Raw genomic sequence first — 25,170 nt, 5'->3', positions numbered from 1 at the left:
TTACTAAAAATATGAAGGCCACATGATCGTGAATAAAAATTCAATGAATAAAAAAAATTGAGATGGAGGAATCAGTGGTCATCGAAGATAGTATCAAAAGAATCCGCGATACGAAAAAGGTTAACATCCGTTGAACTAGGCCATGCAATAATAATATGTATGTGACTATCAGAATCAATTTTGAATATTCCGAACACTCATAAAAGGGATCAGATTATAACTCCTACTGTCTCAAATAAATTATTTTTTGCCGGAACGGTTCAATTGAATGAAAACAAAACACATTTCAATATATATTTCTCTATGTAGACTTTATTGTATAATCGACCAGCTGTAGTATGTAGCAATAAAGGTATGTATAACAAAGTAATATTATTAAAACTACAAAAAAAAACTTGTATCTGCAAAACACAGACTGACCATTCCGAACATAATGTTGCACATTCCTTCAATATCAGTGGCAATTGCCATCATTCATAAAACAAATCATTCAACGCCACACATACTCCCTTGTACGCTGTAATCATTCAAAATTTGAGCTACATCATGTCTTCATCCGTTTGCAATATTTGAAATGCTAAACATTCTTGTTCCGTCATTCGAATTTGCCTTGAATCCGTTTAAAACTACCTAAACTGCTAAACTCATTTTAGAATAAACAGTTACTATACATTTAACACGACTGTGATCAACGAAAAAGGGAAGAAAAGGTGTTGAATAAATTAAAGCATTTTAGAATTGGGAGGAGTTGTAAGTTATCAATAAAACTAGTAACATAGGATAAAATGGCCTTAAAGGATTGCTTTTGGAAATAAAATTGAAAGCGTTATACAACATTTTAAATGAGTTTGTTATCTCAAACCTACAATTGTGTTTTCATTTTTTAAAAAGAAAAACTTAAATTTGATTCAATCAATACTACTAGAGAGTGAAGAATGCGTGTTTTACTGTGTATACGTAATACTCCGCGGAGATGTTTGATGATCTGTTAAGATACGCTTGCCCGAAACAGCGTGACCGAAAATTTGTTCTAACATCTCTATGTATATGTTATTGATACTTTTAACAAAGCTAAAACAAAAGAAGCAAAGCTCAAACAAAATAAATACTCGAAAGCAATCAACGAATGATTGGTTAGTTATGAAAACAAAACCAAATCTTGCCCTAAAGCTGTGCTATGATGTGTGCTTACTGCTGATCGCTAGTCTATTGTAGAGCAAGGCTCGCTCATTTAATCCTAATTGTTCGCTGTTTGTTCATATTGGTCAGCATGAGTGAAATATAAGAGGTCAGTAGGTCGTCCATCTTGTACCCGAGGGAGGTTTCACAGAGTAGTTTCGAGCCACGGACCAGATTCCCGATCGTCATATGGAAATATGTATTCCCGGAGGACCAGTTGGAAATGCGTGTGAATGGGTGGGTGACAAGAATATCCTGAAATGAAAAAATATAAAAATTTACTATCTAGTGTCGTTCACTGATGAGCTGTGAATTTACTTTCGAGCTAGGATGTATCAAGCTAACGCCATGCTTGTTTATGGCTATCAGAAGCATTTCCGGATAGTTTGGTTCTGTGGTTTGTTTCACCTCGAAAAATGCCGAGCCGAACGTTGGCCATCTGAAACGAGAAAGCGGTTTAAAGGAGAGTTTTATCAACGATGCAATTTTATTTTTTTTTTTTGTCTAGGAATCCATTACCTGTAAACGATTTTGAGGAAAGTTATTTTAGCATCCTCTGGCGACATACCGGCGTCCTGGTTGTAAGCTGCTACAATTGATCGTTTCCAGTCGTTCGTCGTTTGCAATTTCATAAGATCCGATGGAACCAATTCGCGAAGCATTTGACTGAAAATTGTACAGATGTATCGTGAAACATTACTCATTTTAAGAAAATATGTTTAAGTGAGATCTTAGCGTAATCTGGGTAGTAACATATATTTAAGTAACTCTAGTACATTTGAGTAACACTACTTTGTATGTCTGGAAATTGCACGGCGAGAGAAGTCTCATCGTAGGTGAGACTTGTGAAATAGTCGGCTTGTCACATACTTGTGTTATGTAATGTTTTGCCTACTGGGAAGATAGAGACCATTCCTAATTTTTACCTAGAACAAGTATAATTAAAAAAAAATACAGACGCCGTCATAAAATCGGGTCTATGGAATAGTTGCTTTTGGGTCATAGGTCATTCTTATATTAATCACGAATCTCTGTTGTGCGACCAGAGGATAACTCTGAATTTAGAATATGACACCTGGTATTGTCAGTATACTAACGGAATTTGTAATTTGTTTATTTTAAATATTACTAAATTTTCCACCGTAGTCTTGCAATAGAATCGAAGCGGTAAAACGAAACAATAGAAAATTATTGTTCTCCTCCTAGAGATGTGATAATATTTCCAATATTGATACGATCCCCTCTAGAAGCCACACGCAACATTTCATAACTCAGGATTTGATAGAATAGATGAAATAGAACCTATTTTCGATCAAATGTAGGCAGAATTTTTCTTAGAGTTCAATGAAACTTTTTAGGCAGGTAAACTTTATCATGAAAAGATGCAAACTGGGAAAAGGGTCAAGCTTTTTTACAGACTTTATTCGAATGGATGAAATGGATGGATCAAAAATGCCAAATTATACAACGAAATGTTGTATAGGTGACATGTACAAAATTAGTCAAATTTTCGAATAAAAATATTGACAAGGGCCAAATTGATACTGAAATTCTCGCATAGTAAAAGTATACTAATACGAGGGCCACTACTTTTATTTCGGTAATAGCGAATAAGTACAAACATTTTTAAGTAAAAATGGCTTTATTGTTTTTCAAAGTATTTGCCATAATGATCGATACACTTTTTTATGCGTTCGAACCAATTAGAAAAGCATTTTTGCTACTGTAAAGGTGGTACCTCAAAAACATGGTTTTTGAATACTTCAACAGCATCTGGCGTCGAAAATCGTAGACCACGCAATTTTTCTTGGTATGCGGGAATACGGTATAGTGGATGACCCATCAATTCAACGTTTTGGGCTGGTCAAAAAGGCGCTGGTTTGAGCTGATGTGTCAGAGCTAACATTGTCACGATGGAGGATGATTCGTCTTCTCTTGATCGCTTGTACATCAAAACGTTCTGAGTATGTTTATGTTAAAAAATGTCATTTTGGGGTTGCCAGATTTTAGTTATTGATCATTAGTGTGGCCAGTTTCCGAAACATAAGTAGTGGCCTACGTACACGCAGAGAAATTGAGCATGTTTAAAATAACAAAACAGTTAGTAGTTTTTTAAATTTAATTTATATTCATTCCAAGTTAGAATATGATTGTTACAAACCAATTTCTCCCTTCAACAAAAACAATGATCTCTGTTTGATTTGAATAAAAATTTTGGTCTAACCAAACCAAAAATATATTTGTTCCGGCTGAGTTTATTGTTGAAATAAACTGACTATTTTTTACATATCAACCAAAGTTGAGTTAATGCTATCGGCAATGTCCTCGTTGATTCAATCCTGCTATACCTTCATATCAAGAAAAAACATGGTACAATTTATCTATGACATTATTTGTGTAATTATACAACTAAGTTCACTGTTTAAATGAACCGCGTTAGTATTATTTCATATAAACCAGAACAATTTTTTCTCGCGCGTATTAACCACAGCATTTTTGTATCCCGCGGAAGAAGTTTGTACGTGTTTCATAAGTAAAATTTGATCTGCTTCTTTCATTTCCTAGGGGGTTTCCAACAATTCAAGTGTATGTATTGATGATTAAGTATATTTCAAAAATTTGCATAACATACATAACAAATTTTCTTTACAAAAAATATTTGATACAGATTCTCTGTTTTGTTCGGACTGATGGAGCACCGAATCGTGTGTATGCTATAAAAATTTAAAAAACAGGCCTCTACAGCGGTATTTGAATAATTCGATCGTGTAGCGAAGGGAATGACGAAACGATCAAATGTTGCAAAATTAAAAATAATTGTTTCCAGAAATTTTTTAATCCAATATAAATCGAAATAAAAGTAGTATAAAATATAACCTTGTTAATTAGTTTGAAAGGAATCATTTTATATTAAAAAACAAACAAAAATGTATTATGTCAACAAACAAAAGCGTTAGTTGAAATAGCTAAATTAAAGGTAATTTATTTTAACTAAAAAGTTTGTGAATTTAAAGCGCAACAATTCTTAATTTTTATCTAAAGTTCGTTCATTCATAACAAATTTTTCAAATTGAATTCACTGTGAAATTGTTTGTTAAGAAATTGACAGGAACGCACAAGTGAAATATTTGTTGCTTTTATCAAAATGTCGTTTGAAACAAACTAACACACTGAGTAAAACTGATTACCATGTTTTGTAGTTTCAAGCAGCAATATTTTCTATATCAAATCAGATTTTCTTTTGTCACTATTTTAACCAAAAAAACTTATATTTACAATTCTTTTCTCTGCGTGTGGTAAAAGTTAGTGAATAAATCAAAATATTCTCACAAATTGAATTTCGTTGAATTCTGAAATGGTTATGATCTGAGTTTAGTTCTCGATAAGAAAACATCGGAATCAAAATCTTGGACGGTATGAAAGGGACATAATTACCTATCTTGACACAAAGTTTAATTAAAATCTAAAATGATATATTTTTGAAAATCGACTTCAAATATTTGAAATCAATTATTCGCTGTATTGTGTATTAGTGTTATGTTTAAACGACTATCTTTCATCAAGAATTTAAAGTGTTTCAAATGTCTTCTAACAATTTCTTAATTTTCCATCTAAATGTTCAAAATTTAAAACAAAAATATTGCCAAAAGAAATGAATATGCTTTGTTTTTTCTTTGGTTAGGAAAATCGGTCAACTGCCTACTTCAGTGTAGGGGAGACAGTGGTTGGTTGGTCGAAGGAGTAGGTTGTTCAAGTGTCTTTTATGAAAAGACTATTATGCATAGTGACGATATCTATAGAGATTTTTGTGAGGTATAAGGTTTAGATGTTCATTTGTTTCGTTTGTATATGAGCACGATAGTCCTTTTTCCGTCGCTGGTGCAAAAAATATGTTTTTGTGAAGCAATAGGTACAGGGGGATTTCAAGAATCGGGCAATCCAATAACTTTTGACAGAAATGTCAGATTAACTATTGACATACCGCGTTGGCAGCGTCATTCCAAAACAATTTCACCAAGAAACAGTGAAATTGTTCAGCTTCACATTCAAAATAACTTCTCAATTGTGAAAACCAAACGTGCGTTTCTTTCGGTTATAAGCCAAGGTAATGATAAGCCAAGAACCATAGCTCAACTCAAAGACAACATACGACGATAAATCGCTGATCGATATGACCGATACATTGGCCAAAACGATGGAAAACGCCGAAAAAGGACATATTTTGTACTCAAGGCCAAAAGTGACCATTTACGCGGTATTATTTTCAAAAAATAGCTGTAATACATCTCCTTAAAAAAATAAACTATAATCGAAATGAAAATAAATAAAAATGTTTTTTTTATATATATTTTGTTCAGAAACAAAAATTCCACTTTAAATGGCCCACCCTGTATAACGCGAATTTACATGTGATTTCCAAAAACCTGTTACCGCTTTAATGGATATTTAAACCTTTACAAAATGGTATAACGGTTACTAGTGTAACCTTACTACTGATGTTGTAAATCGTGATTTCTCACAAAAACTGAGGTTGATTGTCGGAGATCTAAATTTAGCGTATCGCAATATGAACCTTTTTTAACGAAATTGCATATTATGCCAATACTGACGATTGTAAAACAAAATTCATGCGAAATGAGTAATAAACAAAAATAAAACAATTAACAAGCAGAAATAGGAAAATAACTTCTACTCTAACTTTGATCTTTAAAAAAATCATACATCTGTTCAAGGGTTGTATCTTCATGACAGCGCAGCCCGTTCATCAAAATGTCTAACCAGAATGTGTACAGAAATTCCGATTGTAAAACTTGACCAATTAGCTCCGGTCTCCCCTATACATTTTTAGAACAATCAGTTGATTTTCTACAACTCCTTATCAGATACTTTATGTACATTCAATAGATTTTGAGTTGCAACGATCTTAAGAAAGTGTACGAAAAAATATATCCACCCAATTTAAAGAAAATAAGTCTTCAATCTAATTTGGCCCTTCATCCATGCAAAACCAATGTTTTGTTGACTGAAGACGTATGCAAAGTTTCGTCTAGATCGGAATATCGAGGTGAGATCTGATGACTTGTTACCCATTTCTGGAATTACTCGTGTTAAATATGGAATAGAATAAATCATGCAATGCTTATCTACTTTAATTGAATACATTCAATGAATCGATTTGCGTTTTGTCAAGCAAAATATACAAAAGAAAACTATAATCTTTCTACAGTCAAACATCAGAACATTTCTGTACCGGCTATTATGCTACCGGTTTTATTGTGCAATTAACACAAAACACTTGATCAACTAAGACTTGATGATTCGAGGAAAGTTCTTCGATAAATTGACATTGAAATCTTCGATTCTTTTTTAGTTTAAAATTTTAACACTTACGGAATCGCTTGCAGTTCCTGTTTGCTCTCGCCGAATCGCACCCGGTACACCAGAGCGGCCAGTTTGACGGCTTCTTCCTTCGAGCACTTGTGATAGCCACGTAACAGCTTCGGCAGTTCCTGGTGGTAATGGAATATCAGATCCGCATTCTTATCCTTCCCCGGCACTGTGTTGGTCCACAGTTTCTTCATGAAAAACACTTGATACGTGAACTGCGGATTCGAACCGTCCCGCGTCGGCCGCGCCTTCTTGATCCAGTCGGTCAGATGGCGCACAAAGTCGAAGAAGAAATCTCCTTCTGGCACTGATATCACCTTGTCGGCTATTTTTACAAACAAACTAAAACCTTCACTAGACCGCAAATTCAGTCGCTGTGAAATGTTCTGGCAGAAATCTTTCGCTCGGGTGGACGAGTCCACCTCAAATGCTTCGTCCGTGTCATCCGGGAAGTACACTTTGTGGAAGATTTGTGTCGTTTTATGTTGAATTGCCTCCACTTCGACCTGATGGGGCGGGTATTTCCGTTGACCGTTCCGAATGGTCTTCTGAAGGCGATGTAGCGAATCCTGCGATATCGGATGGCGTCGTGTTCGTAGGAAGAGTGTCAATTCTTTTATCAACTGTTGGCTACAAGCAAATAAACCGGTGGAAAGCCACATCAATTCCCAGCCACGCTCCTCGGACAGGCGATTTCGGTTATCGGTGAGTTGCTTCATCAACTGACAGTAAATTTCATCTCTCAAAATTTCATGCTTGAGGGGTCCATCGTAAATGTGATCGGTAACTTCATTACCAATACGTGGTCGTTTAGATGGCAGGTCACCCATATATTTCATAATGGCGATGAATGCGAGACAAGCTTCTTCCGAAAGTTCTTCTTTCGCCAGTAGTTTTTTCAACAGCGGTTGTTTCAGTGGTTCCCTGGAGTAACGCCACAATTCGTCACCTCCGCGTTTCGAGCTAAGAGTGGATAGAGCCTTTGACATGGTACGTTTCGGAGGAGGTCTAAAATGATCTAACGAATAATCGGCAAGAGTATGTGGTCGTTCGCGAGTTTCCGTTCCGCCATTCGAATGAATTGAGTTCAATCGTTTGCCGTGATGCGCGTCTTCTACACTGAAAAGTGCTAGGATGTCCGGAGGAGGTTTCGTAAGCGTAGGAAGCACATACACAATTTCGGCTGGGAAATCTCCTCGCTCCTGAGTTCGTTCACAACATCCTAGAAAATGAAATGATGATATATGCTCGCGAAGCTCATTACAGTAGTTCAACCTACCTATGCACCAACCAGAATTCAAAACTGATTCTCCAGTACTTTCGTCCTCCAGAATTATCAAATCACCCTTCAAAAATGAAAGAAAACTTGTTCCTTCGCCCGGAGCTTTATAATCTTGTAGAGCTATCACATATTTTGAGCTAAAAGTAGAAAGCATAATTAGGTATCGCATCTCGCTGTCGGATGGACATGACCCTTACCGTTTCTTTAAGCCCTCCAAAAAGTAAACCACTAGATCTCTGATATCTTCCGCATTTGGGCTTTGGAAGGTAAATTCTTCATTCCGCACTGTGGACAACGAAAATGTTTGGGTGAAAACTTTGTTCGTTTTCTGGCTCGATACAGCAGTTATTTCAGGGAAGGACAATTCAAGCAGGACTTGCTCTTGATCATCAACCACATAAACACCGGTCCAGTTGACGGCGATGATAACATCGTTCTTAGGCAAGTTCGGTCCCGAGTTTCTGAAAATTAGGGAATTTGACATCAGCATGTGTCGTTTAAAGTTAGTACAAAAAAACTCATACCTATACGCCTCATAGAACCTCGAAAACAGTAGTGGCCATTTGTATTTTGCATAGCCCACAACATCTTCTTTGACCTTCAACGGCAACGCTTTATCCTTCAGATAGTAACTCTTTTTGTAAGCCTGCAGCACTAAAGCAGCCCAACGATCAATTGCTTTTTCAATTCCCGTTAGACAATAATCAGGTATAAAGTTCGGCAACAAAGTGTACAACCGATCCATCGACATGTCCGTATTGTACTCGATGTAGTATTGCTGGGCAGCAATCATCGCCAGATCTTCCTCCTTATCGCAGCGATACTCGCCAAACTTCACTCCACGAACCACTTGCTGATATATTAGATTAGTAGCAACCTGATCCTCAACCGGGTTATGCCAGGGAGCGAAGATTTCTTTTCGGAAGAACAATCGCCATGGTGCGTTTCGTTCTTGAGCGCCCTGTTCCTTGGCGTACTGTTCGCACTGAGATATTGCGTCCATGACGTGATCACCGCCACTTCCCAGAGAGGATACTTTGTCGAATAAGGCAATGTACAGCGAAAATCCGAATTGGTCTTTCAGAGCGATTTTGTCCGATAGTTGATTGCACAATTCTCTAGCTGTAGTAGCGGAATCGGCTAGAAGAGTCTTGGTATTTCCGTCCATAAACGTAATGGGAAGCATTATTGGCTTTTTGGACTTAGTCGCCTGAAGCTCTAACCAAGATGGCGGCTGGTTTCGAGTTCCATTGTTAAAAGTTCGCTTCAGTCGTTCCTCGCAGTACGGAGCGTATCCCGGAGGACCTTCTCTTATGAATGATCGAAGATAATTAACAAATTTTTCCGACGGTGCGAAACATCCTACGCAAAGTGACAAAAGAATCCAACCTCTGGCGTGAGATGATTTCGAGGGATTGTTGGTGAGTTGTTTACAAATTTGACAGTATATTTCGTCACGCAGTTCGGCTCTTAATATACCATGGCCTATAATGAAATGGAGCTTTTCGAGGTTAGAAGTTGGTCGAGATTCTAGCCACGATTGGTAGCTATCGGCAGTGTATTCTTCGTCCTGTAGACGGCGTCGTACGTCTTCACCTAGTTTATTTTTACGCTTCAGGGTAAGCGATACTAATTTGTGCCTAATGGAACGAGGTTTCTGTTTGAGGAACGCTTCTGGATCCAATCCCATCATCTGTGCTTCCTGGAATTCTTTACTTCGTATAAAGTTGCGACCCAAAGTTGCGGTAACTTTGGACATCACGGAAGTATTGTCGCGATCCATTGTATGATACCGTGGCTCTGGAAGATCTCCAGTGAACCTTAGAATCGTAATCCACAGAGCTTGTGCTGCCAGTTGATCACCTTGAGTGTGTAACGGCAGAAGAGGATGTTTCAGAGGTTTTCTTGAGTAGTAATGAGTAATGTTGCCTTGGAAATAAGTTGCTGCGAATTTCTGGAATTTGAACTCTGAAAGGTCTTCTTCATCTTCAGAGATAGTGTGAATGGGCCCAATAATATCTTCGTGGTTATCTTGGTTTACGGGTAAGTCGTTGAATACGGAGGTTTCACGACCTCCGTGCGGTGTTGGAGCTTCACTGCTCGAATCTGGCAGAAAATCAAACATCGCCTCAACCAATTTACTATCATCTACTGGTTCATCAGCTTTCCTGGCAGCATCATTTATGATATTTTTCTTGACCTCTACTTGACGACGTTCTTCCATTTCTTGCTCCATATCTTTTCGTTCTATTTCATTCAATCGATCTCGATAATGTTGCTCGGCTATCTCCTTGGCTCGCTTGTTACCTTGATGCTTCAACTCTTCCTCCTCCATTCGCCGTAGTCGCAATGCTTCGTGATGGCGTCGATATTCCAACTTCAGCTTTTGATACCGGTTCATGGCAATCATCCGTCTGACGTGCGATTGAATCTTAATCACTGCCCACATTTTGTTTCCGTACTCACGGCGAACCAAATATCCTCGTATTCGAGCCTGCAGACGAACAATGTGTCCACGAAGATGCCGAAATCGATGACTCAACACTCGCGAACGAATCAACGCCTGCAATCGCATGTAACCGATCTTCATCTTCCTGTATCGTTGTCGCTGTGCGTAACCCTTCCAGTACTTTTGGATCGTAATGGCTGCTTGTCGCATTCGAAGGAACCGCCTTCGATAAACCCATCCGCGAATCGAACGCTGCAGTATCAAAATTTTACGCGTTAAAACACGATCACGTTCCTGTTCCAAAAACAAATCATGGGCGTCTTTGAGAAAAACTTTTGTATGACCCAACTGATAATCGGATCGACCCAACACGGTTGCACAAATCTTGGAAGTAGCCATTCGGCAATCAGTTCGGTGAGCTGGGGGAACTCCATTGATCAGGAATCGATATCGTTCTACAAAGTCCCGGAAGTTATGCCTAATAGGGTAACCGGCTCGACGGATACGGATTGTCTCCATCATACCAGAATAACGCAACTGACGACAGCACAAAGATCGATCGAACATCATGGGTTTCTTCAACTCGTTCGGCTTGATGCAACGAATGAAAAATGGCTGACACTGACTAAGGGTTTTCATCAGAGAATCCAAACTCTTTTTGAATTGAGTTGAAAGCGTAGGTGTTCGTTTGCGAGTCTCTGCCCCCATACCAATATCTTCGGCAAACACCGCCTGCAGGAATCTGTTGGATGAACTAGAAATCAGTTGAAGCAGGTCAGCACTGAATGTATCACGATTTTTCTCCAAGAAACCCCGTGTATCGTAGAACACAACTCCAGCGAAATGGTTCAATCCAAAGCTAGTGTTGATGTCCGACTTAGGTTTCAAATAATTTCGATGAGTCCCGTGAGTTTTATGCAACTTGGCTAACATGGTTTGATCGGTTCCCTTCGGAAACTTGGATTCCTCGTCGATTAGTGCCATTATGTTCAGTTGTTTAATAGCAATCAGATCCAACGCATCCTGATTATCGACGAATTCGATGTGTTGCCAGTTTATACTCTCATGATTGTATTCCTCCTGTTCTAGTTTAAAAATGTGCTGAACAAAGAACTGTTGCAAATTTTCGTTCGCAAAGTTTATGCAGAACTGCTCAAAGCTATTGTGATCGAAATTCTCGAAACCGAATATATCCAGTACTCCGATGGCACTTCTAGTAGATGATTTCGGCTTATAAATAGCTTGGTTGATCTTTTTCACAATGAGAATGAACAATCTTCCGTAGATTCCTTTCACGAAAGCGTCTCGGACGTCCATGGATTGGTCTCGCGAAAGAGTGGACACTACAGTTTCTCCGTGAGCAAACAAGGTCTTTCGAGTCAATGCGTCTATAAATGGTTGTAACGGAACTTCCAAAAGGCTAGCCACTCTCTCCACATTAATATGCTCTGGAATCTCGGTGGCGTCGAGATTATCGATTACCGTAGCACGGTATTTGATGTTTCCGGTATGCAAAAGTGCCGCCAACAACTTCAGAATCTCCCAAATCTCATGATCAGAAAAACAAAGCACCTTCATAGCTGAACGAATGTCAGCGAATTCGGCAGCGTCGTTTCTTCCATCACATTTTATACAACCTCCACCAGTGAGATATCGATAATCGGAAGCATGTCCCAAGCTAAGCTTCCGCTTCTCCTCATGAGTCAATCCGGCTAGCAGACAGTAAAAAATGTGATAGTTTCTTTCTTCCGCGTTCTGCGATACTATTCGAGACTTTTCCAGCAGATACTGCTCTATTTTAGCACCTTCGATCACTCCACCATTGTTGAAGTGAATATCAATATACTTTCCGAAGCGAGACGAATTATCGTTCCGCACGGTTTTGGCATTACCAAAAGCTTCGAGAATTGGATTTGCTTCGAGAATTTGTTGCTCGATCCACGAGTGTTTTCCACTGATGGCTGCCAAGTACTGGAGAATCAGTTTTGTACTCTCCGTTTTACCGGCTCCCGATTCGCCCGAGATGACAATGCACTGATCCTGTCCATATCTTCGCATATGGGCGTAGGAATTGTCTCCAATGGCAAAAATGTGTGGTGGGAGCTCTCCGATTTTCCGTTCCTTGTACAACTTAATTTGATCGGCAGTATAGATTGGTAGGATCTGGTAGGGGTTTACGGCTACCAGAATAGAGCCGGTATATGTCTACAAATAAAAAAAATCAATTAGACATGTTTCTACAATTAAGAAATTGTTCCAGGACTCACATAGATCAAATTATCATTGTATCGGATGAGAAGATTCCGAAGGATTCCGGCTTCGTGCAAGTCGCCTAGTGAAATCATGTCTTCGACGCCCTGCACGGACGAGGCGTGCATGGCCTTGATGCGTCGCTCCGGCGTGAGCCATAGTTCGTTCCCGTCATCATCGCGGACCTGGATACGTCGGCCCTCGGCCGAGATAACCCGGGCTCCGATGGCCACATCGAATTCGCGTCCAGACACGGGCTCGATCCATATGTAGTCACCCTGGAAGTGGATAAATAACGAAGTAAGAAATGAAAAAAAACAACACTACAACATACGAACGAGAAGAATCTAAAATGACTTAAATAGTGAAGGAATAATTACAAAACTCATAACCCCCAATGAATACATGCTGTGCATTCACTCGAAACTGTTTTCAGTTTCATGAGATACCATTGTGACGATGCACCTGGTTAACAGATCACAAGCAATTACACTTGAGTGCATTATGAGCATATTCGGAACAGACGGTAATTTAGTTTGCGAAATGTTTGTTCTTATGCCTATCGGCAATTGGAATAATTGCACCCCTTTTGCTACATAGCTTTATTATCAAATATAACATAATCTCTACGTTGCCTTATATGTAAGGAAGTGATTTCCGTTGTTAAGTAATGTTCCATAGCAGCTCAGGATCCATAGTCAAGTGAGTCAAAATTCAGGCTCAAGGTGGCATTTTAAGGTGTTGGTATCGATTTCGTTATAATCACTTTGTATAATCTTATCATATTCAAAGTCAAACTGAAAACTTATAGTAGATTATCAAGAAAAGTGGTTAAAAATAATGATGAACGCAGTGTCAAATATGCTATCTTAATTCACAGAATCCAAGTTAACGTATAAAACTATACTACTGAAGCTGTTGCAATTACATGATTTTGCGTCGGAGCCTTATGTACGAAAGTACATGTAATCAATAGACAGATTCATACCGAAAAAGAAATTCAAAAATCCCCGGCTAAATATAATGAGGATCAATTTGAATAATTCATAAATAAGAATTTCGACATTGAAATCAAGAAGCGTTGTGGAATGCTAAGGTTAATTGAAGATAAAGAATTAGGATCTTTGTGAGGCCAAAGGTTGGAAATTGGGTGCCTTTAGATTTGAAGCCAAAAGATATCAATGGTATACACACTTAAATTAGATTACCGACCTCAGCTGTTCAAATTTCGGTAGGTGAATTTTTTGGTAAAAATAACGTTTCATCACAGCGGTACCCTGAAGTACAGTTATCAACAAATGTTAATTTGTGCTGATATATCAGTAGAATGAGAATGTTCGGTAGCAAAAATTACCGAACGAAGTTAAGTGTGTATGTCCAAAATAAGTGGCATCAACTCGGACAAATGCTGGCGGCACCTGAAATTTCGATGAAACTTTCCGGACATGTAAACATTATTGGTTTTATTGAACTAATTTTGTGAAAAGCTTTCGTACGGCACTTTTTAATAGGAATTGCTATTTTCCGATTATACCCATTTGAATTAAATCAGTAAAAAATGCCCCTTTTCAAAAGATTGTTTTCAATTCAATCAACAACGTACGCGAAATGACTTTTTGTGATAAAGTCTGCATATCTAAAAAATATTATTTAAATATGAGAGTGTGCCAAAAACTACGAATACGATTTAGTGCGAAGAGATTACTGGTCATTGTAAATTTAATTGGTATTTAACAAGGAAAACAGATTGAAAAATAACATGCGAATGTTACTATGTAATGCATGGAACGACCGAAATTATCTCTGCGCCTAATTCGTATGACTGTTTTCGAATTAGTTGATTTTAACAACAAAAATTACAAAATAACTACTAAATTAGTTGAAATTCAGAAACTACTTTGCTGAAAAAACAGAAAAAAAACGACTGGGTGCTATCGCCTATATAGTATATTACCACATGTGGTTCTGTTGTTTGTTGCATTATTTGTTATATATTGAATTGAATTATATTACATTGTATTATATATTGTTGCTATTATTATTATTATTATTATTATTATTATTATTATTATTATTATTATTATTAGTATCATTATTATTATTATTATTATTATTATTATTATTATTATTATTATTATTATTATTATTATTATTATTATTATTATTATTATTATTATTATTATTATTATTATTATTATTATTATTATTATTATTATTATTATTATTATTATTACTATTATTATAATTATTATTATGATTAACAAAGAAATATTATATTTCCTGCAGTACTGCGACGAACGAAGAGCATAACTTAACACATGGATCAATAAGTCCCGAGACTAACAATGGAAACAACATTTTTTTGCAAAATTTTTTTTTATTCATCAACATAATCACCTTTTAGGGTGATACAATGGTTCCAACGTTTTTCCAATTTTTCAATACCATGTTTATAAAAAAAAAATATCTTCCGCTTCAAAATAAGCTCCAGTTTCAGCGATGACCTCCTCATTTGAGCCGAATCTTTTTCCTTGGAGCATTTTTTTAAGATCAGCCAAGAGCCAGTAGTCACTGGGGGCTAAATCTGGTGAGTATGGGAGGTGGGGAAGCAGATCAAAGCCCAATTCGTTTGATTTCGCCATTGTTTTCATCGACTTGTGGCAGGGTGCATTGTCTTGATGAAAAAGGATTTTTTTCTCTGCATATGCGGTCGTTTTTTTGCGATTTCCTCCTTCAAACGCACCAGTAAGTCAATATAATAATCACTGTTGATCGATTTACCTTTTTCGAGGTAGTCAATGAAAATCACGCCATGCGTATCCCAAAAAACTGACGCCATGACTTTGCCAGCTGACTGCTGCGTTTTCGGACGCTTCGGACGGCTTTCGCCAGCGCCACTCAGATAACTGCCGCTTCGACTCTGGAGTGTAGTGATGTATCCATGTTCCGTCCATGGTCACGTAACGACGCAAGAAATCTGGATAAACTGCTTTCTGAATCATCGATTCGTTGCTGTTTTTGTTCCATCGAAAGCAATCGCGGCACTCACTTGGAAAAAACCTTTTTTATGCTCAATTTTTCATGAAGGATAGTAAATACACTTCCATATGATATCTGTGTCATCTCAGCAATCTCACGGAGCTTCACTTTACGATCTTTCATTATAATTTTTGTCACTTCACTCACATTTTCCGGTGTAACGGCTTCCACAGGTATACCCGAGCGTTCCGCGTCATTTGTGTCGGTACGACCACGTTTAAACTCGGCGAACCACCGACAAATCGTTGCTTTTGATGGACAAGAGTCCGGATAACATTTTTCAATCCATTGTTTCGCTTGCACGGTGTTTTTACCCATTAAAAAAAATGTTTTATCAAAACACGAAACTCGTTTTTTCCATTTTTTAAACAAACTACAAAACGACTTTACTACAACCTCGATAACTCAGCTGTTTCTGGTCGGATCGACTTAAAATTTTGACCCGTTTCAAGCAAAGGTTAGTACTCTAGAAAGACGTGGTTACTGGTTTACTACGAGCGCCATCTCTGCTTTAGTCTCGGGACTTATTGATCCATGTGTTACACAGCGACATCAACTGTTATACATTGTATCATAGCATATTATTTCACATAGTATCTTCTGTTAGGTTATATTATGTTGTATGGTATTATACTGCATTGCATTATATCATATTATATTGTATTATATTATATTATAAGTATATGTATTGTGTTATATTGTATTATGTTATAGTATATTGTTAGAATATATTGTGTAATGTTATACTATATTGTGCTTTATTATATCATATTATATTATACTGTGTTATATTATGTTATATTATATTACATTACATTACAATATATCATGTTACATCACAGAGCACAGATACCCAACAGGCATTCATACGTGCAAAGTCGTGTGCAACGGTGATTTTTAACGGATTTTCACTTTTATGCTTTATACAGCTTTTTAAAAAAGTTTGTACTAGCTTGGTAGTATACTGTATTGCATTAAATTATGTTATATTATATTATATTATGATATATTGTGTTATGTTTAATGAATTATGTCATATTATATTGTTTTGTATTGCATTAGGATGTGATATATTATATTGTACTGTATTATATTATATTTTTTATATAAATTTATATTATATTATATTATATTATATTATGCTCAAGTATATCGACAACGGGGAGGGGCAGGGAGTGCATCAGGGTATCTTACAAGTGAATGACTGGATAATGGAGTGGATTGTCAGCCTGAGTCACGTGGGGAAGCTTTGTGTTTTTCCCTGAAACTCTGAAATGAGTAAGACGCACCCTTCTAACAAACAAACCATCAGGCGGGTTTAAGCTGGTACAGCGAAATTCTTTACTATATGTCCGGATGTTCTTGCTGAAAGGCGCCGGGTCCTCAAAACCCATTTTGGCCTTCTTAACAGTAATTATATGAAAGCTATCTGATAATCAAATTCGGATCTACTGTAAGTCTACCCGCATACACTGGTAATGCCTTGAACTGATGGTGGCTTCAAACATACATACATACATACAATTATTCCTCGTCCGCCTTATTGTCCAGATTTGAATCTTCGATCGATGCAGTTGAACTATTCTTAGAATAGAGTAACCAATATAGATGTGAGCAATTTGTTGATGCAAAATACGAGGAGGTTAAGGACAATTGGGAACACTGTGCAATGTTTGAAATCTAGATCTATTTTCCGGTTCCGAAATTACTGGATGAAAAGTTTTGAGAATCTGTTAGAACTCGTCCAGTTTTGGGATCTTGTTTGTTAAAGATCAAACAAACTAACTTTGGCCATACCGAACTCCGATTTTTGATTCCGAAAGCACCGGAAATATGTTTTGATATGTATATGTTTCTACCTCTCATTGCAGAAATAGCGTGACTAGACACGTAACTAAATTGATTTAGATTGTCATTGAATGAGCTCTCACAAAGGAGTGGACCAACAAGTGAGCACTTGTGTAGATCCTAGCTTAAGAAAAATGATGATTCCGCTCATCGAATGCACAATTCTTCAGAATTACTTGTACCTCATACCATCACATACGGAAATGTCCCAATAGGAGGGAAGAACTTACCCTCTAAAAACGATACTATTTAAACTATATTTTTAATTTATTTCGAGTTACGATGGTTGATTCAACAATAATTTATCTAATGCCAGGTTGAGGAAAAAGAATCCATTATTTTCACGTGAGTTTCGAGACTTTATTTTACATGTTTCGAAAGATCCGATTTAGGCAAATATGCACTGTTTTGTTTCATAATTTGTTGGGTAGCTTAATAATGCCTATTTTATGAAAGTCTTGGTTCCTTTTGGCGAAGAAAAAACTCGTAAATGACAATCTTCTCCTATACTAAATGGCGGATGCATTCAAACTCGGACTATATGGTGGATGCATCAAAATATCCCATCTGTGCTCCCGAGTCTCTGACGAGTCACTATACGTGTATGAGATCAGACTTTGTCCTGATGGAACACTCTACCTCTTTTGTTAGAAAAATAGTTGTACCTTATTAGGATCCCTTTTTATCTAAAATAATAATAATAAAGAGATAATCAAGTGAAGTCACAAATCTAGCTTTGATTGAACCGGGAAAGACGAGTAAGACTGGGCAAATGTAGCTTCGGTGAAGAGACTCTTCCGACTGGTATTTGCGGAAGTTTTGCCAATGAGAACAATTTCATCCCAATGTTTACCTTTCTCGCAGAGTTTAAAATGTCCATATCAATGAAAAAATGTATTTATGAAATTATAGTTATTAACTCTAATTAATTAATTTTCAAGCAAAGACCGTAGTGTGCCTGAAAATGATCAACAAATCGGTTAAATAACAACACCGTTGTCCGGTGTTTCGATTATATCCAGACCGGTGAGAAAATCATCGCTGTGTCATCTTTAGAGCAAGAGCCCAATCAGAGACCAATCAAACGCTGGACGAGGCAACCAATAATACACGTGAAATGCCGAAATTTAACGATCCATTTTACCGTGGTTGAACGCCGAGTGGCTCTTAAATGGCCGATTGATGCAACCAGAGCCGATCAATTTGAAATTGTACGAGCAGAGTACAATGCAACACTGACTCATTTCTTCGGCGACCGGTTGCAATCAAAATTATCATCGCTTATTGCTGTCGACCGTTTGGGCATAAAATTGATCTTCAAACTGATGAAAGCATTTTTGCAAGCGTTATGCAATGATTACTGTACGTACATTGGATAAGGGGCTAAATGGTATGGCACTTGATTATGTGGAATGTACTCTATGCAGTCTGTCTGTCTGTCTGTTCATAGATATGGATTGGCTGCCAACTGAACCGGAAGTTCTTGGGACTTAATGGATTTTGCATTGCGTTTTCTCTCTCAACAACTTCTCTGTCATTTCTAAAGTTCAAAGTAAAGACAGACATTATATGATCACTTTCATTTGACATTTTGTGAACTAAGTTCACTAGAAAGCAACAGTAGAAAACACAAGAACTCTACTGTTATATTTCTTAACAGACAATAGACAGGCAAGCATGGAAACATAAAAAGGCACATTTTCAATTGTCATTATGCGATTATTAAAAATTTTCTTTGTACATTCAAGGAAGCAGAAAGATGCGTGCCAACATAATTCATGGGTACTGGGCACGTGATTATAAGTACACCTCCCATACACCACAGAGCGCATCGGTTTGGCTACGTAGGTGAGCCTACAGTGATTACGTGCTAAAATCATAATCACGTTAGTGTGCCACCACATGAGTTAAAGTACATAAAAACTTATGCGTCCTGAGCCTACGCCCGGCATACCGTGTATTTTATGTATATAAGTCAAAACGCGCCTAACGAGGAAGCTAGCCTGAACGCTAGTCGTTTGTGAAGCAATGCAACCTAGTTATGAAATGTTTTGTTTTGATTTTGTCCAGTTGTTCGGGGAGTATTTTGACATTTTACTGAACAAAATTTGCCTATTCGTGGAACTGAAGGTTTATAAGTTGGTTTCACTTGTAGTACTACTTTTTCGTTAATGTAAATTTTATAAACTGCAAGAAAGAACAAATACTTACCCGAGTAACTATAACCATCTTTGCGCCACATTGACTTTAGATTTATTCTGAAACAAAACAAATAAAATAAACATTATTAAATTATCCGTACTTGAGAACCAGACACTTTGGAAATGATTACTTCCCATCGAATAAACAAACTCTGACAAATGTTTTTGTTCGAATGCATCGGAGAAAGGAAAATTGATACGATGTACAATGTAAACGAAACAAAAGGTACAGTAAGAACATAATTTCACACGACAGAAAATGAAGTGGAAGCAAGTACAGGTGGTACTGGTGTTTTCGAAATGGGAAAACCAAACAATTGCACAATGATCCCAACGAATAGACGGTTAGTTAACTCTCTCAGGGTGGTGCCCTTCGCAATCATTTGGTAGATTGAACTGGCACCAATTGAAGTCAGAGGGATTGATTCGTAGTGTAACGAAATGATCGCAGTTTTGTACTCTAAGCGATGTGAAAGATTTAGGATATAAAGACTGTCCCCGAAAGTATGGACGCACTTGGATTTCACTGTAAATGATTCACAAGTGTTAGATAATCAAATTTTATTCGATATACTGATAATATTAGACTACAACAACAGAATATTATTCTCAACATTTTCTACTTAGCCATTGTAGACTAGCTGGCGCACCTTCTTGCGAACGTTCCTCATTAAATTCGGTACAGACTTCTTGGCGACAAGTTTTGACATTTGGTTTCCAATCTTTTTCGAACTCTTGAATGGTTTCGGCTGCCGAGACATGTTTCCTAAGATGTGCCTTCGTTAAGGCCCAAAATTCCTCAATTGGTCGAAGTTGTGGGCAATTTGGTGGATTCATGTCTTTTGGGACGAAAGTGACATTTTTGGTAGTATACCATTCTACCAACAGGATTCTGGTGGCTTCGAATCATGAGTAGAAGTCGTTTTTGTAAACATTCCTTGATGTATATTTCGCTGTTCATTGAAGCAGTGATGATGAAGGGTTTCGAAATCTTACCGTAGCTACAAATTGCTCGCCAGACCATAGCTTTCTTACCAAATTTTTCGACTTCAATCGATGTCTCGGACTGGTTTAACACTTGCCTTTCTCGCACCGTATAATATTGTGGTCCCGGCAAGGATTTGTAATCGAGTTTCACGTAGGTTTCGTCGTCCATGATCATGCAGTTCAAATTTCCAGCAAGAATCGTATTGTACAGCTTTCGAACCCTCGGCCTGATCGATGCTTCTTGTTTCGGACTACGTTTTGGTTGTTTCTGCTTCTTATAGGTTCGAAGATTCCAACGTTCTTTAGCACGAAGAACATTTGACTTCGAAGTGCCCACTTTTTTGGCCACATCCCGAACTGAAACCTCCTTCTTTTGCTCGATCGCCTTCAGTATACGTTTATCCAACTGAGGGTTAGCAGGACCTTTTTTCGACCCGTTTTCGGTTTATCCTCAAAGGTGTTATCCTCACCGAACTTCCTGATTGCATTTCGCACGGCTTTTTCACTTACTCCTTCCATTTTTGCTATCTTTCTCAGTGACAGTCCGCTTTCTGTGCACCATTTGTACAAAATTTTTCGACGTTGTTCTGCTGAAAGTCCACGCATTTCGAAACAAACTAATGAAAATGAATAAACAACTGCACAAGTGATCAGAGAAGAGTGTAAACAGCAGGACGCAGCCATAAAAATTGACTGCTTCTGAACCATTGCGAAATGGCAGTGGTTTTTGGTTGCGTCCATACTTTCTGGCAGAGATGTCTATCTCCTCTGTGTGACGAAGAGCAAGCAAAATTTCTCCCCTCGCACTGACAACTTCAACGAGAGCTCTTCTCTTTCACATTTATACACCACTGTTGTGTAAGTGTGCACGCATCATGAGTGCGTTTGTTTATTTCCTTTTACCTCTTCCACTGAATCGCACCAAAGTGCTAGAGCATTAGCTAATAAATTCTCTGAGGTGGATACTTTCACAGAGGTGTACACGCCGGTGAGCACTCTGCTGTATGGTTTTCGTAGATGAAGCGTGGACACGCAAAATCAGCCAAATAAAACAATTTATCGTAAAATTTTCGGTTTTCTTTGCAAATTTTTCATAGCAAGGCCAGATCTACTCTCTATTAATTGAAGTTCACAGAAGTGTTCGCTCGCCATCACGCGCCAGTGGTCACTTGGGTGTATTTAGACGAGAGCGCGTGTGAGCGATTCATGCGAAGAGAATGTGTTTCACTCGCACCAGCTGCTTTAACCACAAGCACACACTCAAATGCTGTCTATTCGACACTGAGAAGAAGTGCGCTTTCCTCTTTGTGCGGTGCTTCGTTTTTTTCATCCTCGGTGTGGCAAAAATCTGACTCTAGCGTATATAACTCTGGTGAAATGCCATCTCTGCTTTCTGGGACAGTCTTTATTATTCTAAAAGTTCATTTGATCGAAAACCGATTGTGTGCAATCGAAACAAAAATCCACACTTATTTATTTATTTGTTTATTTTTAATTTATTCGACAATAAAAGATCTTAATGAATATGATGTAGTCAAGTTATAAAAATGTGGCTCGTAACACTTTCTGCGCAAATTTATGTGTAGGTTCACCGAAATCGAAGAGATGTTCAACAGTGCCAAATGAAAGAGCTTCGGAGAATCAATATCGCCGTTGAGTATTTCCGCAACAAAAATTGCTTGCTGAATTTTTCTTCGCCGTTCCAGTGAGTCCAGACCAATCAAACGACAGTGATCAGGATAGGATAGGTGGAAGATCTTGCGAATTTTGCCAGGGAAGGTTTCTTGGAGCAAGTCGAACAAATCTTTTCTGCACGCGCTCAATTCGTAAAGTTCAAGCTGTATCAGCTCCAAACTATGCTAACGTTTTCAAGTATAGGCCGAACTAGCGAGCAATATAACGTCTTCAAACATAGAGGATCTTTAAAATCACGTCCGATTTTAGCAATAAAATCTAATTGTCGAGTCGCTTTTTTAATTAGTACAGAACGATGCAGATTAAAAGTAAGTTTGGAATCCTACAAAACACCAAGATCATTAACACGATCGACTCTTCGAAGCGTTTGTCCGTCAATTTTATAGTTGAAATGTAATGGATTCAATCTTCGGTGGAATGTTATGACCTGACATTTTGCAATGCTGACGAATTCATCCAGAAGCTTTTGAAGTCGGACGCAGTCGTCTATAGAGCGTACCTCAAAGTATAGTTTCAAATCGTCGGTGTAGACTAATTTGCAGCCTCCACTAAGTAACAAGGTAGCGTCATTAAAAAACAGTGAGAACAGAAGTGGACCCATGTTGCTGCCTTGAGGTACACCTGATATTTTCGTGAACGAAGATGACACACAAGAATCTAACTTGACTCGTAAGCCTCCACCACTTAAGTAAGAGCATAGCCAGTCCATGAACTTAAGTGTTGCATCCAGACGCGATATCTTATCAATCAGGCAGTTTGCAATTAGCATCGATACTCAGAGGGTACTTGGGTTCATGATGCTCCAAAGTAATTCTAGATTCATTGTATAATCATAAGTAAGCCAGAATTTGAAAACTTTAAATCAATTCCAATGTTCTACAAGAGGGAATGTGAAGCTTATATTTGAAACTATTCCAAATCTAAGCTCGAAAAATGGGCAATCATCAAAGCACAAACAGGTATTGAGGACTTAAAAAGTAAAAACGAACTGCGTACATCGTAAAAGTTTCCATGTTTACAAGATTTAAGTTTTTCCATTGCCATATCGGTAATGATGAAGTGATGAGGTTACCGACGATTTGAAGAAAAAATTTCAAAAAATTTTTAGTATAGCAAGTCATTTACTGTTGTGGTAAGAAAATCAAAGTTTCATTTATGTCAATCACCGGTCTTAGTGTGAAAATATATTGTAAAACTGATTAAAATTGATCTTATTGCTAACATAAAACTAGATTTCGTGAAATGAAAATCAAAAAATATGTCTAGTTTCATTTAATATTCTACAACATCTGCCCACCGGGTTGGACGATTCTTAGCTATCATCAGAAAAGAACGGTAATTTATATGTCGCACACGGAACCACTCAAGATCGCAACCACTAGAATGTCACTGGTATTTCTGGATTGGATTAGTTACAATTTGCTACAACTAATCGATTGTTAAGTTTGCTAAACTGTCATTATTATTTTCGAAACGGAGCTTTGGCACAATAGTCATTTGGCATAATAGATAAACATGCTGCCTCATAGAATTTGTTATAATTTACTGCGATTTCGAAAGGTCTAATGCGGCTATGCCTTTTCGTTTTTAATGATCTGCAGTCCGACCTCGCTGCCGCTCGCCGCTGCGACATAACTGAGGAATAGCTCCTAGCTTTGGATAATCCGGACAAACGCCCGCAACTAGACAGAGGTGATTTCTGCGGGGGCGCTGCCCCTCCACAGTGGCCGGTGGGTCACCGGTGCACTCGCAGCCTTCGGCAGTTTCGTCCTGGATCATCTATGACGAACAGAAAATTGTGCTAGCACTAAGTGAGTTCCTTATATAAAATGATAGTGTTCTATTTACTGTACTGTAATTTTAAAATAAAAAATAATGCTATTCCACCTAATTTCATTGAAATATATGGACCGAATAAAACTTTCACATATTTCGTTCGAGTTTTCCTTTCACTTGATCGAAACACAAACGAAATTTCACATTAGATTAAAATATTACGAGTCCAATTATTATTATGACAAATGGCATTATGCCAAATGATCATTATGCCAAATAACCACTATGCCAAACGGCGTTATGCCAAAATGATTTTATGCCAAACGGGCCGCCCCCTTCGAAACAACCAAATATACAAAAAATATATCTTTATGTTCGGATGTATAGAACTAGTAAATTACTGGTCCTTCATATAGAATAAATTGTTGAAATTTGTTGGGAACAAACAAAAAAGGCCGATCTTAGACAGCATCGTCCATTTCTTTAGTGTAAAAAGGCGTAAGTCACATTACTTTTACACTAACACGTTCATGGAGTGACTATTAAGGAGTGTATCGAAAATAAGCTATCCACACATTTTTCTTTCAAATTATGTTAAAAAACGATTATTCAAACTAAAAATTGATCCTTTATTGTAAGAGGTTAAACCTGAGCATAAAGAAAACCGGATGAAATTTAAGTTATTCCTTCACGAGTTTTCGAACTTTTGATCGAACGCTCTTCATCAAGTTCCGGACAAGTGTTGCATCACAACCGAGAAGGTTGTGTATAGAAGCGTACAGTTTAATAACGCTGGTTGGTTTACACGCGTTAAATACGACAACGGTTGAACTACAGGTAGAGACCTGTTGGCAGCAGCCGTTAAAACGTATAGTCGTGCTGCATAAGAGAGCCCTAGTGCTGGGCCAAGCTGGTGAAGGAAACAACAAAGGGCGTTTCCCAAACTCTACCCAGGCCGCAATATACAGCCACAAGTGCTGAGCAGGAGAGTGCAAAGGCACATTGAAGAAGAAGAGTGCAAAGGCACACAGAAGCAGGAGAGTGCAAAGGCACACCGGTGCGAAGGCACTTCGGTG

General features: G+C 37.8%; 1 protein-coding gene across 2 annotated transcripts in view; it reads right to left on the bottom strand.

The window, feature by feature from the left end:
* Nucleotides 1-284: 284 nt before the first annotated feature.
* LOC131431155 (myosin-VIIa) overlaps nucleotides 285-25,170 on the bottom strand; it is a 67,845-nt gene continuing 42,959 nt past the window's right edge. For both annotated transcript variants that reach the window (XM_058596700.1, XM_058596701.1), the window contains 9 exons: nucleotides 19,647-19,693; nucleotides 12,566-12,826; nucleotides 8,374-12,503; nucleotides 8,047-8,310; nucleotides 7,847-7,986; nucleotides 6,571-7,789; nucleotides 1,699-1,845; nucleotides 1,498-1,618; nucleotides 285-1,434 (listed from right to left, as the gene is read on the bottom strand). In XM_058596700.1, the coding sequence (XP_058452683.1) occupies nucleotides 1,228-1,434; nucleotides 1,498-1,618; nucleotides 1,699-1,845; nucleotides 6,571-7,789; nucleotides 7,847-7,986; nucleotides 8,047-8,310; nucleotides 8,374-12,503; nucleotides 12,566-12,826; nucleotides 19,647-19,664 (6,507 nt within the window). In that variant the 5' untranslated portion in view covers nucleotides 19,665-19,693 and the 3' untranslated portion in view covers nucleotides 285-1,227. The remainder of the gene's footprint in view (nucleotides 1,435-1,497; nucleotides 1,619-1,698; nucleotides 1,846-6,570; nucleotides 7,790-7,846; nucleotides 7,987-8,046; nucleotides 8,311-8,373; nucleotides 12,504-12,565; nucleotides 12,827-19,646; nucleotides 19,694-25,170) is intronic.

This window comes from Malaya genurostris, chromosome 2 (assembly GCF_030247185.1).
Source record: "Malaya genurostris strain Urasoe2022 chromosome 2, Malgen_1.1, whole genome shotgun sequence".
In the NCBI taxonomy this organism is placed as follows: domain Eukaryota; kingdom Metazoa; phylum Arthropoda; class Insecta; order Diptera; family Culicidae; genus Malaya; species Malaya genurostris.
The sequence above is the reverse complement of the archived record's forward strand: the minus strand, read 5'-3'. Positions and strand labels throughout refer to the sequence as shown.